This window comes from Aythya ferina (assembly GCF_964211825.1).
Source record: "Aythya ferina genome assembly, chromosome: 2".
Lineage (NCBI taxonomy): Eukaryota > Metazoa > Chordata > Aves > Anseriformes > Anatidae > Aythya > Aythya ferina.
The window spans coordinates 119791364-119804954 of record NC_140297.1 but is presented as its reverse complement, the minus strand read 5'-3'; the positions used below and the strand labels follow the sequence as shown (position 1 = coordinate 119804954).

At 37.6% G+C, this 13591-nt stretch overlaps 1 protein-coding gene across 2 annotated transcripts in view; it reads left to right on the top strand.

Moving 5' to 3' along the window:
• ATP6V1H (ATPase H+ transporting V1 subunit H) overlaps positions 1-12894 on the top strand; it is a 39927-nt gene extending 27033 nt beyond the window's left edge. For both annotated transcript variants that reach the window (XM_084511870.1, XM_084511871.1), the window contains exons 13-14: positions 2552-2665; positions 12044-12894. In XM_084511870.1, the coding sequence (XP_084367996.1) occupies positions 2552-2665; positions 12044-12104 (175 nt within the window). In that variant the 3' untranslated portion in view covers positions 12105-12894. The remainder of the gene's footprint in view (positions 1-2551; positions 2666-12043) is intronic.
• The last annotated feature ends 697 nt before the right edge of the window (positions 12895-13591 follow it).

The window sequence follows — 13591 nt, the reverse complement described above, 5'->3', positions numbered from 1 at the left end:
TGAGTTTACCAGCTACGTGCAGCAGAGACTCAGGAGTTAAAAGGTCACCAACCTTCCTCTTTGTCTGACAAAAGAAAATATCTTTTAAGTCAAATGCTACATTTTTTGTATGACTGTTCTCTAATGATGTCAGCTTACATAATTTTAACTTGCCTTTAAAATTGTTCATCATAGTGCAGACTCTTAAGGCCACTAAGCACTGGGGGCTTCTGATAAGTCAGTAATATGCATTTGCTGAGAATATAACAGCAGAAATAAAGTATGTAATTAGTGTTTGTCATTAAAATAAGCACAGATCAAACATCAGTCTCCTCTACAGTTTGCATATGGCTTATTTACAATCACCTCAACTCCGAAATTTCTTTTCATGTCTAAGATTGTCACCTCCAAGCTTTTCAATTCCTTAGCTCGTGGTTCAGGGACAGGTTGGTTGCTTTCCATTTTTCACTTTAGTCTGCTTTTAGATATGTACTGTATGTTTCAAATTAATATATTTTGTTTTAATAGTCTAATCTGTTCTCATTATCTTTTTTTCCCCTTCCCCCTTTAATATGCTATATTAAAATCTCTCTTCAGCATCCAGAAAACTTGTTTGAATTGCCCCTGTCTTGTTGTACTGCACTGTTGTTATTGGGAAGAGTCTGCAGAAGATGTACAAAGATTGTAACTGGCCAACTGAGCTGTATTTTACTTAAAAATGGCTAGAAATTGAGGGGAGGGAAAAGAACTTAAAGTTTTTGAGCAGGTAAAAAAAAAAAGTGTTAAGCAGCTTTGGAACTTGAAGCAATTGAAGCAATAAGCTTTACTATGAACCTTCCTCATTAGTTGCTTACCTTTCAGACTAAAACATGTAGCTGGGAAGTGATTTGTACAATTAGGAAGTGTTGTGTAAGGGCAGTGACACCATTCTTGGGCTCTTCATGTTCTCAGCCATAAAGTCAGGGGTTGTCCTGTCATCTAAAATACTTCAATTTGATTGTAGGTCAAATTTGACCTTTCCATTTGATTCTTGCATGCTCCTTGCAAAAGGAAGGCTTTGAGTTTTGTGCCCCTTTTACCTTCTTTAACTTTCTGGAAATTCAGTGTTCAAGTCAGTCTTGTAATGAGGAAAAGGGTCTTCATTTTATTTCATAGTCTTGTATTTGTGTACAGTGGTTTTAGGTTTAACTTGATAGAAATGTGAGAAACCCAAAGTTAGGAGTAAAGGTTTGATGAATTCATCTTGTTACTAATAACTTAGAGAATTCTTGGTGAGGATTTTCTGGCTTAAAGCAACTGCACTTTTCTCAATCTGTGCCTTTTGTATGAAACACCCTTGTTTTAATGCTTTTGGGAAATAATATTCCCTGGGGTTTCCAGGATGGTTTTTGTCTGAGTTATGAAATAAGTTTTTTTTCATCTCTGCTTTGTCTTTATACTTGTTTGTAGTTTACAAAAACATGGTGTGTTATGCAGTAGTAATGTGTTAATTTGCAAAAATAAAAAATAAAAAAAAATAGGCAGCTAATGCAAGATTAGAATATCAGGGTAGCATTGAGTTGAGTAATGCTGTTGATAGCCTCTTAACAGAGAAATCATATTTAACTACTCAGTGATAAGTAGGAGAACCAATTTTTTTTAAACAAAACAAAACAACACTGTACAACTTGGTGAGTAATCATTTTACACATTCCTTGCAAATTTTCTCCAAACTATTATGAAAGACTAGAATTCTGCGTGTAATATCATCTGGATGCAACCTTTTATAGGATTAAGTATGTTGCCATCCAACTTATTTATGAAGCAATTTATTCGTGACATGACGCAAGGCTTCATCAGCTTTTTGTATGGGATTTGGCATAGATATTAAGGTCTGGCTGACTACTATGAAATCTGTGGTAAGAGATGCAGCTTAAACTGTTTTTTTCTTGGAAATTGTAACTGTTAGTAGCCAGTTCAGCATTTTGTACAAGAATTACTGTGGCTCGATACAGTATAGCTTGAGTGGCAAAAAGCCCTGTGAGCAGTACCAGTTTGTTGATAACTGCCATGAAGATTAGGCTTGATCTTTAGGTATTGATATACCTAGCACAGTAAGCAGTGCTGGACTGGATTAGAGATTTATTATTAATCAAAGGGGGTCACCTGGATGTCATCAATTAATAGAGGTTGCTACCTCCGCCTAAATAATACGCGATAGTGCTGTACCCTGCCAACCTTCTCAAGGCAATACTGAGTTCTTTAGCAAGCTGCGTAAAGTTTTCACCCTTCCTGTGAAAAGGGCTCCCTGCTTGATGATTGCTTTATTCCAAAATTTATGGTAGTGGGTAGCAAACTCCTGTTCTGATGTGGATTCTCCAAAAAAAAAAAAAAAAAAAAATTTTCAGTAGGTAGTATGAGAGATCTGCATTGGTAACATGTCAAATAAGATGTGTATGTTAGGAAGTAAATACTTGTAATAAAATAATAGTATGTTACTTCAAGTTTTAATGCCCTGAACATGAAAATGTTGGATAGCATTGCTACCCAGAAGCTGAAGTAATGTGAAAAAACTTGCTCTTCTGTCTTTCAGAGTGATTGAACAACTTGGTGGTAAACAGCTAGTAATGAACCACATGCATCACGAGGACCAACAAGTTCGTTACAATGCGCTACTGGCTGTGCAGAAGCTGATGGTTCACAACTGGTATGTGAGGCTTGTTTAATATACTGCTAACAGATGTTGGGCTATAAAGAGAAATGAAAACCAATTTCTTTAAGGGTGGTGAGTGGGAATAACACTTCAATATGATGAAACTACACTTGTTAAATGATAGAGTGATGTGAATAGTTAGGAAAAGGTTCTTCACCAAGAAGGGTGGTTGGGCACTGGAACAGGCTCCCCAGGGAAGTGGTCAAGGCACCAAGCCTGCTGAAGTTCAGGAAGCATTTAGACAACACTCCATGACATCTGGTTTGATTTTTGGGTGGTCCTATATGGAGTCAGACTCAATAATCCTTGTCTGTGATGCTGATGTGTAGGATCTTAGCTACATTCTCCATATGTTTTTACTGCCATTGAATGTTGTAGCTTGACCTTATGGGACCGAAGTAATAAGTAATTTGGTTTAGTGAAATTCTGGACTTAGTTGAACTGCTTAATGCTTAATATGAGCTGCAATTCAGGCTTGCAAAACTATAAAGTCTTGAAAATGATAAGAATGTCCATAGGCATCCTGACAAACTTACTAGTCTTGGCTGTTATAAGAATTGTTATTTCAAATATTTAAGTAACAGTTGTTTTGCGAAGTACTTGCTTGACTGTTCTCCTGCACTGTTGTTCTTTGCTCTGATCTCTTCTGCCTCTTTACACTGGTATTTTTCTGTTTCCATTTTAAGGGACGTAAGTGCAGTTTTTCTTGAGCCCATGGCATACAAAGGCTTTTGGGCTGGCTGGTTAGTTGAAGTTGAAAACCACTCAGCAGTTTCTCTTTCATCATTTGCCTAGAATAGCATTTGAAGTGAGGCTTTTCATTTCATTGTTTGTCAACTAGTTTCCTAATAAAGCTCCACAAATCTTCAAGTCTTGGAGTGTTCTGCCACAGAACTTGCTGGTGGGTCACACCGCCTCTCAAGTGCCTCACCTATAAAGGTCCTGTTCTGTGTGGAAGAATTAGAACACAGATGTGAAGTGCAGCATACATTAGAACACAGATGTGAAGATAGAAACATCCATTTTAATTTTGAACTTAACCATTTTAATTCTAAAAGACTGGTTGTTGGAATTACCTATAAATTCTATTGGATGTTCTTGTGTTTTTTTTTTAAATGCTGATTAGTGATGATAACACAGTGTCAAAGTGGTAAGGGGCAGGAATTTTCCCAAGTATGTTCTGTAAGGTTCATTGTGACCTACTTTCTGTAGAAGACAGGCTATCAAGGATGACAGAAGCCTCCTGACCCCTTTGCCTGAAAAATATCTTCTATAAAACAGTGCTAGTTTCCTCCATTTTTTGAAGTATTTGGTTTTCTAACTCATGCATATTATAAAATTCATGTTGTCCTGCTTCTTCCTTTCATACTATGGGCAGCCTCCTGTAACAGAGAAACACTTAAACATTTAAATCATGTACTACAACAAATCCAGAGTGAATGTTCTCTGCCTGTAAGCATGACTTTGGTAAATAACATTCAATTTCCAAGTGTGTGGAGATGGGGATGAGGTGTGGTGTTGTACAACCTAATCTGGGGTCAGTGCAATGTATTGCACTCTACCATGCGTGGCTGTTTTTAGCAGTATTTTTTTTCTTACTTCATGCTGCTTTGACATATTTGAAACATTCCTAGTATCATAAATTCTCCACTGCTATATAGAGATCACAACATGGAAGGGCTGGTTACTGAACTTGTCTTCTACAGGGTCTTAATTGCTGTGTGCTCTGATGCCTTGAAAATCTGGTAATAAAAATATTAATCTTTGGTCTTTCTCCAGCATGTATCTCATTGACAATGGAAGTTTTCCTGGATGCTTAGCCTGGCTTTTCTCTAATTCAACTCGTGTACTAATTTTGAATATATAAAATCTGCTATTCTGGATTAGTCTTGGCTCTTTTTATGGTGTGAATACATCCCTCCCTTGATTTTCTTTCCCAGCTTGTGAACCTTTAGACTTGAGAATGAGGGATTGCAGTTAAATCTCATTTCAGATCTCCAGAGGTGTCAATAGAAAATTTGTTAGCGCCATTTTCAGATTTGTATTGTCACCTCTCAAGGGAATTTTTTAATGCTTGTTGGAAAGAGTCTCTGGGAGTGATTTGTCCTTGGCTCATCCATTATAAGGAGAACACTTTGGCAATTATATTAGTTTGTGCTAGAGAAATGACGCATTGTTTGGAAGTAGGAAGATAAATTTGTCTTGGTATAGGTTTGGCTTTTGATATGAAATGGGAGCTCTTCAGTTTCATAGCTTGTTTGGGGAGGAGAGAGAACTTAGTTCTGGAGTGTTTAAATGCTGCATAGTGCAGTTGGAGTGCCTGCTTGTTTAGCTTCGTTTTGGCATAATATGGATTAACTAGCAGTGTCAATTTTTTGCTTACCTTGCTCTTCAGAGGTGGGGAAACAAGCGTTTTTCACCTTGCTTCCATATGTTTTGGAGTTCCAGTTATTTCACTTGAGGCAATTGTTTTTCCTTGAATTTAATTTCTGCAGTACAGCCCTGCATTACTGTTTGTGATGCGTGCATGACAGCAGCAGTGTGGTTCTTCCTAGATCTGGAGCCTAATAGAGAAGGACAAGAAAATAAAGGCTTGCACCAAGCCTCAAACTTCTTGTACCTGAGTGTGGGAGTGTCATGAAGCAGCTGAAGTGGCATCCTGCTTAGAACACAGCTGTGTCATTAGGCTGCTAATACCTCAACTTGGAGACAATTAACTTCTAAGTAATTTGAATAGTTCATTACAGGCTGCTCAGCTGGCTTTTCCTTAGGGGATTTTAAGTCAGGGATAAATGGGGAAGAAATCAGCCTGTCAGGCATTCTGTTTAATGGCAAAACTTCCTTGGCAAAGGCAGCAACTGCTGTCAGTTTTCCTGATGAGGTAAATTCAGGTGAAATATTCTGGTTACGTTTGCATGTTAAATGGTCATGCATTTGAGGAAGCAGGTAGTGAAGGTTTCTTTTAGTGTTGCTAAATATTTTTAAATGATAACTTGTTCTGTGCTTTAATTTCACTTAACTGTGTGCGTAGTCCTGACACTGCTGCTGATGAAAGCCTGTTATCGGCAGATGAGGGAGTTTGGAGTGGGAATAACAGTGTGGGTTTTTCTGCTGTCCTGTTCCATTTATGCCTTCTCTGTGTGTGAGGAGCATCTTTGTTTTTGATGGTGTTCAGAGGCAATGCCCAACTTGACCATTTTAGTGATAGGAACTGGTTTGTGGAACCTATTGCTGGAGTGATATTTTTATGATGCAGAATAAAAAAGTACCAAATTAAGTTCTAAAGTGACAGGACTTACATATATCCCTACGTACGAACCATGTCCCTCACAGCATAACACTTGAACGGTTGGACTGGATGATCCTGAAGGTCCCTTCCAACCTAGGTGACTTATTTTCCCAACTTTACAGATTGTGTGCTAAGATGAGTGCTCTACTGCTGTAGAAAGGAGGGTGGAGGGCTGACAAGTGGAGGTTGCCTGGGTGTACTTGTTATGACAAGGGAGGAACTGGCCTATTGTCAGTGAGCTGAGAAGTGCCACTTGTGCTCTTTGTTCATGCAAGTTTGAAGTAAAATGTGGTAGCTTAACCCCTATAGGTGAAATTTTCTTCACTTTTCATACAAGTGCTAAAATCACGGTGAATCTGGCTGCAAGCTTGTTTTTCCTCTGGCTGAGTCAAGGTAATGGCTGAACTGGTAGCATCTTCGGCGATCGCTCCCGTTGAATAAAGCACTGAACTGTGCTGCACCTTTCTACTCCTGCCTTAGTAGTGAGCTGCTGCTAGTGAGGGATTGCATCTCTGGGCTCAGGTGTGATGCCTGGTCTACCCAGGGACCTTTTACCTGCGTGGGCTCTGAGCTAGAAACCTCTTTCAAATGAAAAGGCTTTTCAAATAAAATGTGATTCAATGAATAGGCATCAATGTGCATCAGTGACACATCTGAACTCCCATTGTTCAGCATCCTCTGTTCTCATACTCTGCACAATCAAGTATGGTATTGGGAATAAAATTAACAAATGGCGTACTGAAGGAAGCAACACATTCAGGTAAGCTTTGAATATGCAACAGATTCATGTGCTATTTTCAGAGTGCACATCCCAGACAAAATTACTTGCTTCACATCTTTTAAAATGACTAGGTGTGCAGAGAGACAGTAATAAAAAAAAAATAAATCTGAAACTGCCTAGAATTTGCAGTATGGTATATTTAGAAGCTGTTGTTCTGGAGCCTGCGCTGAACACGCAGCATGTCATTATTCTTCTCTTAGGCATAAATTTTGTTCTCCAAAGCCAATGCAACCCCTGAGATAGCCTCTGTACCTTACTTGCTCCTGGTAGCAAGTGCAGATGTGATGATAGTTAACTGGCGGCCATGAAGTTTGCCCCTTGTTTCTCCAAGCACTCAGACATGTAATGCTTAACACAGTAGACTTAAATCCAAAACATATTTATCTTCTGTGGCCTTCATTATCAATGGTATTTCTTCTCAAACTTTTCAGGTAGTTAACTATTATTGAGAAGATTCTCTGATTAAAGATTAATAATTTTTGAAGAGCATGGTTGCCAGGTAGAGTGAGACAAATTAAGCAAAAATCCAATTAATTATAGGCATACTTGATATTTAGCATGAGTGCTCCATCTTTTCATTTGGATGTAAATGTGTCTTTGTAAAGGTTCATTCAGTATAGTTAGAGACTGGTTTGTATTGTGCATGTGCTCTCCAGGACCTTGCAGTTTATGATTATATCTCCTCTCATGAGATTTGCACCATTTATAAAACACACTTTGATATTTGTTCCACATCAGTAGAAACTCTGAAAATATTTTGCAAATATCGACCATCCTGCTCAGTTTGCTTTTTATTTTTCAAAGAAATAATTTCATGTGCTATGCTGAATAATAGGGAAAGATGTCACCAAAAAAGTAATTTTCTGGTGGTTTTGTTTCTGATTAGTGTTCCTTTAAAGACTAAACTGGACTGGAAATTGGAATATAACCCTAGAAGGAATACTACTTAAACTGCAAAGCTTGTTCCTTTTGGCATGTGACCTCTGGAAATCTGGTCTGTGTCTTAAAAATTTCCTATCATAAATTATTTGTTGTTGACAATGATTTTGCTGAATCTGAGAATTAGTATAAAATTCTCAGAGTCTTGTGCCTGGTTCTCGTGCCTGTTTGTGGTTATCTCCTTACCCCATACTTGGTGGATTTGCTGGTTTACTAGTTGGCTCAGTTCCTTGTGCCTTCTCCCAAATGACCTTTCAGCATTTGTTGCAATTGCTGTAATGTTTAAGTATATCTCGGCTCCAGTGTGTTCGTGTCTCTTGTATGCAAACAGAACCAATTAAATGAGCATAACTGAATTAAGAAACAAATGAGAACAAGTGTTTGAGATGCAAGAAATTCTTGTATACTCCTGTTTTCCTTCTCATGTTGGAAAAAGCATTTAGGATACCTTAGAAAACCTGTGTTTAAAGATGAGGTCTGAAAAAGGGGAAATTGCTAATGTATAAGGACTTGGTTCTCTAGTGTGAATTAAAGGATTCATATGGAATATAATTTACACCTCACTTCAAGGAGGGGTAAATGTGGAGTTTCAAGTTTTGTTGGTCTGAGCTTTAGTTGGGTTATTGAGGACTTTTGAGTCACTACAAAGTGATATACTTAACTTGCATGTTTGGACACGCTTCTACAGTGCAGAGGTAATATTTTGTGCTCTTGGAAGTTGAATTGATTGTTTCATGTTTGAATGCAGTTATCTGTAACTGCAAGGTTGTCTAGATTGGCTTCGTATGCTTTATAAAGGTCTTTCTGCTCCAGTGTGATGAAAACTAAAAAAGAGTAGAACTTGTTGTTCCAAAGTGCTAAACTTGCAAATTTAAATCTCTGAGGTGCTTGGGCCTTTTTGCTCAATTAATTTTACATCTTGGTTATTAATGCTGGCTGGAGGATGAATTGCCTGCTTGTTCTGTTGGGTGGTTTCTAGTGCTGATTCAGAGTAAGTTCAGAGGAACTGCTGCAAGGTACCCTCAATACATGAGAAGCGAACTCTGTAGATACTCGGCAGCCCCAGCGTGGGGAGTGTACTGAAGTGATGTGCTTACTGGTAAGTCGGCTTCATGTGGAAAAGGGCAGAATTTTCCAGGTACTTGAAGCACCATTAAATGCACAGGAGCTTTCCTTCACTTTCTGGACAGCAGTTAAGGAATAAAGCGTGATACATAAACATGTTCAGTACTACTGGATTACCAGGATGCAGAATTTAATTTCCCTTCATCTCCTTAAATGATTCAAAAGAAAAATCATGTGTGCATTGTGAAAATGTTTACTATTCTGACAGGTGTGTAGTGTTTTATGCTATAATGCAGCGCTTACTTGAGACAAAAGGCAGCCCTCCAGTGGGAAGAACTATTGACTGAATTTGTATTTTGGCAGTGTTTTTACTCTTTTTTCCACAGCTTTGTTCTTTGAATTTTGTGTATCTTCAGCAAATCACTCAATGTGTGTTCTTTAAGAAAGATCTGGTTGACCTGATAAGAAGGGAAACATACAATAACTTGTAAGACTCAAGCAATGCAAGACTATGGGTATGTGGGTCCCAAAAGCTGGTTATGTCAGATGTTAGCACGATGTAGGTAGTATATAGAATGAGCTGATCAGGCATGCACAAACCTCTACCAGTAGTTGCCATGTTCATCTGTCAAATACTTTTTACTTCTGAGCATAACCATCTTAGAAACTTGATGTGCTTGCAAAAGACTGTGATGCTTTTTAAAAAAAAATAAAATAAAATTGGCCTTTTCCTGCAGCTGTGAAGGAAAGGAAGGAATAACAGTATGTTTAAGATAGGGAGAAGTGGTCCAATTCATGGGTATATCTTATTTCAAAAATCACTTTAATTCCTTGTAACTTTCCACTGTAGTGTGCACCCCTAATCTGTGTCAGATGCTTCTTTAAATTTTTTGTGATGTTACCTTGCTGACAAGGTCTATTCATCTTTCATCTCTATGCGATCTTCCAGTGCAGTGTTTGGAATGCTTGTGTTCTTAAAGGTAACTTTAATTCTGTGGTGTGAACAGTAGCTCTGAAATCCCATTTTGTATTTTAAAATTTAACTGAGGATAAATGCAGAATAAGTCAAATCTTAAACATTTGATCTGTAAGAGCATAATGATGGACGCTTGTGCCCAGCTTGTGTGAAGACTGAAGCTTACAGTGATGCTTAATCTCATGATGTGATGAAATACCCATGTGTGGAAAAAAATACACATGCACACACTTAAATCTTCATGTATTTCAGTATCTATTTTAATGGAGGGAGAACAGGGGGCTGCTGAAGCTTGAGTTTTAGTGGAAGGTATGTGGGAGGTGATAAAAGGTCCTAGGTTAAGCAATAAAACATACTTTGGAAGCGATAAACTGAAGATTAACTGGTACTTCTAACAACAGCAGGTGGAGGTTGATTATGTTAGTGAGTGCTCATAAAACATTCTCCTGCTCTGCCTTCTCAAAAGCCATTTTTGCTGAGTACAGTGCACTGTGGCTGGATTTTACTATGTCTTGAGTATGCTTCTGAACTGGTGTAAGCTTTGCAATTTGTACTGCTAAGGATTGTTAGCTTGATTGATTTTCCTACTTCTAAATACCTACTTCTAAATAATTACCTTGGAAATTCATGTTCAAAGTGGTTCATGTGTGCTTTAAGAATAAATAACTTGGCAGGCTTGTGGTGCTGCGAGCAGATCTACATGCAAGCATTAGTTGCTTTCAAGGCTTGGATGTGAGAAGAAATAAAACTGGTACATGCATGTAGGCATGAATGAAAGAAGGAGCAGAAGGAGATTTGATGATTTTGGAAGCGATTCCATACTTGCTGGCTGTGGTTTTGGATGGCTGTCAAATGTATTTTGGTGGTATAATTTTGGGTCCTGCCAAACCATAAGAGAGCAGTTTGTTTCCTTCTTTGCCATCAGGAGCCTCTGCTTTGAGGCTGATAACCTATTTATTACTATCAAAAGTATTTCTATTGAGTGCTAGCCTTAAAATACAGCAATTCTGCAGGAACACCTGATAAAGCTGTGAAGGAAGGTGCTAAAACATCAAGTGTGGCTCCGCATGCAAATGTTACTATTATTGCTTGTAGAGTGTGAAGCTAGTATTGTATTTTATAGGAATTTTGCTTTTCTAGCTGTTTTTAGCTTTAAAACAGAAATGCTGTTGGGTGATACAGGTGTGTTGCTAAATTTTATTCTGCAATAGAAATTGTTATGCATAGGGAATTGCAGACCAACAAGACACTAAACTGAAAAGCAATTTTTTGGAATGGGCAATAAGAACTGATTTTTTTTCTTTAGGAAAAGGATTTTTTTAAAGCAGAAGTGCATACTTCTGAGTTAATTATTTTCTAAACTCAATTCTGAACATCATTCCTTTGCTTCTAATGCTTAACTTGTATAGGTTGAAACAGCTGTTTAGTGAGGAAAACTGTGGTTCAAAGTGTGTGATTGGCAAGTGGAAAAATGCCTAGATTCCACAGATTTGGAGACCTCTCTTTCAACTGGTACAGCAGTGCAATTACTAATGCTTATTATAGAAAATGAATTTCAACCCACCTACTGTTAAAGACCTCTTCTAACTTCCTTGTGCTTCTGTGAAGTGTTGAGCTGCTTTTATTGGAGACAGCGAAAGATGAGAAGACTCAGAATTGTGCAGTTTTCTGTAGAATTTTGATATTGTTGCTGAGGCAAATGCTAAGAAACTTTGGTGTTTATTCAATTGTTGAGAGGACAGATACAAAATACCTGCCTAGGTAGACTTCAGAACAGGTGGGGAAAAAAATTCAAAGGACCTGTTCATATACAGCAGTGTTGATTTTTAATACCTTTTATTTCTTCCAACGTGAAATTAAATTTCCTAAGTGCCTCTTTAGCTATAGGAAGACTTTGCTAGCATATGGGTTAAACTGACAAAGTATTACTTGTAAAACGTCTGTGTGAACACATGAAGGAGATACACATTAGAGACTGTGGCAAATTATTTAAAAAGTATATTCAGCAAGAAAAATCTGTGGACTTCATGGGTGTTCTGTACCAGTTAGCAGGACTCGTGAATGTTACAGGAGGGCTTTTTTTTTTTTTTTTCCAGAGAGTTTTGCTGATGTTCAATTCATACCTTATTTTCATAAGATTAGATGTTGGATACCTAAAGCTTGGGTACTGTCATAGTAGCTCCAGTGACTGTCAAATGATAGTAGACTCTATTTGAAAGAACAGCTCTAAATGTAAAAATCTTTTCCCTCTTTCTAATTCCCACTACCATCCACCTCCCCGTTCTCCAGAATGTTTCTCAACTTATTTTTTTTGTATTTCAGGGAATACCTTGGAAAGCAATTGCAGTCAGAACAACCTCAAACGGCCACTGCACGGAGCTAAACACTTCCATCAGTGCATTGCAGTTCCTGCTTCTAACTAGAATATGTTTGTCTTTTAATTGTTAAATTAATTGTCCAAGGAAACAAATCTCATTGTCTTTGCCTGCTGCTAGTGCATAAGCTTTCCAACTTTCCTTCAGTGTTTTTTGGCTTAGTAAAAATTTGTTCAGCTAGTTCTGACAAATATGCCTATTATCTCTTCCTGTTATATTCTGAATGTATCTGAAAAAAATGTGGCTAATATATTGGATTTGTTTTATGTATTTATTCTAATAATAAAGAATGCTACTAAAGGATTTTCATTCCATGTCACAACCTAGAAAAAATGTTCTGTTTTCTTAGTGGGTTATCAGTCTTGTCACTTAACAGGAAAAGCAAAGATAAATCCACTTGTGTGTCTCCAGAGAAATTAATAAAGCTTTGACTTGGTGTTCTGTAGGCAATGCCTGAGAACTGTTGACTATCAGTACTGGAATACATACCAACTCTCAAAACAATGTTAATACTGTAAATAAAAGAAATGTATGGGAGCAGTTTTGGGTAGACTTCTCTCTTTTGAGACTATATTTTAAAACTGGTACACAAGAAGGGGACAAGGTGGGAGGGCAGGGAGAAGACTCCTCTAATGAGAAGTGATACTTAAGGTTATTAGTGGAGCTGAATAATAGCAGTGTTAAAATTGCAGATCAAAGATTAAATGATTTTTCATTTTAATAACAAAAGTGCAGTAATAGGTGAACTCAGAATTTGATGGAGTGTTTCTGTTGATTATTAAAGATACTTGTAAATGCTGTGGTTTTGGTGTCATTCTAAAATCCATTGTATTCCATTTACATTAACTCAAGTTACTTGGCTATCACGTTTTTCTGTATTTTATAGCACCTGATATCACCTGTAAACATCAATGGATTAAGGATTATATAGGATTTTGCATATGAAAAGCTTTGTTGCACACACATGAGCATGGCTACAGGTGCTTGCAACACCAAGCATATTCTTGTGCTTCACTTTTTAGAAGGGAAAGTGATGAGAGAATGTGACTTAATTTCATGTGTGGTGCAAGTCTCCGAGAAAGCTTAGGATATTTTGTCAAGCAAAAAACAAACTGGGGGAACTTCTTTGGCTTTTTGGGTTTTCATTGTACGCAACTAAAGTTTGACCACTGTTGCAAAGGAGAGAGAGTGGGCTTATGGATGACAATTTCCAATTTCATGGATTAAAATTGGATTATGTAAATTCATGACTGCTTGCTTACGCACGTATGAAGTAGGCATTGATATTGTGGTTATCATAAAAATAGAATAATAAGGCTTGAATGGATATGAATTGATTTGAGTAAGAGTGAGGGTTATCTAGGTGGATCTTAACTTGATGGTGAATGTTCCTGTAGTCATGAGAGATGCTGGTGACCTGGGAAGCTGTTGGCAGAGTCTGGATACATGCATACAGACAGCCATTTGTGTCTTGGGTCAGTTGAGTGGTCTCAAA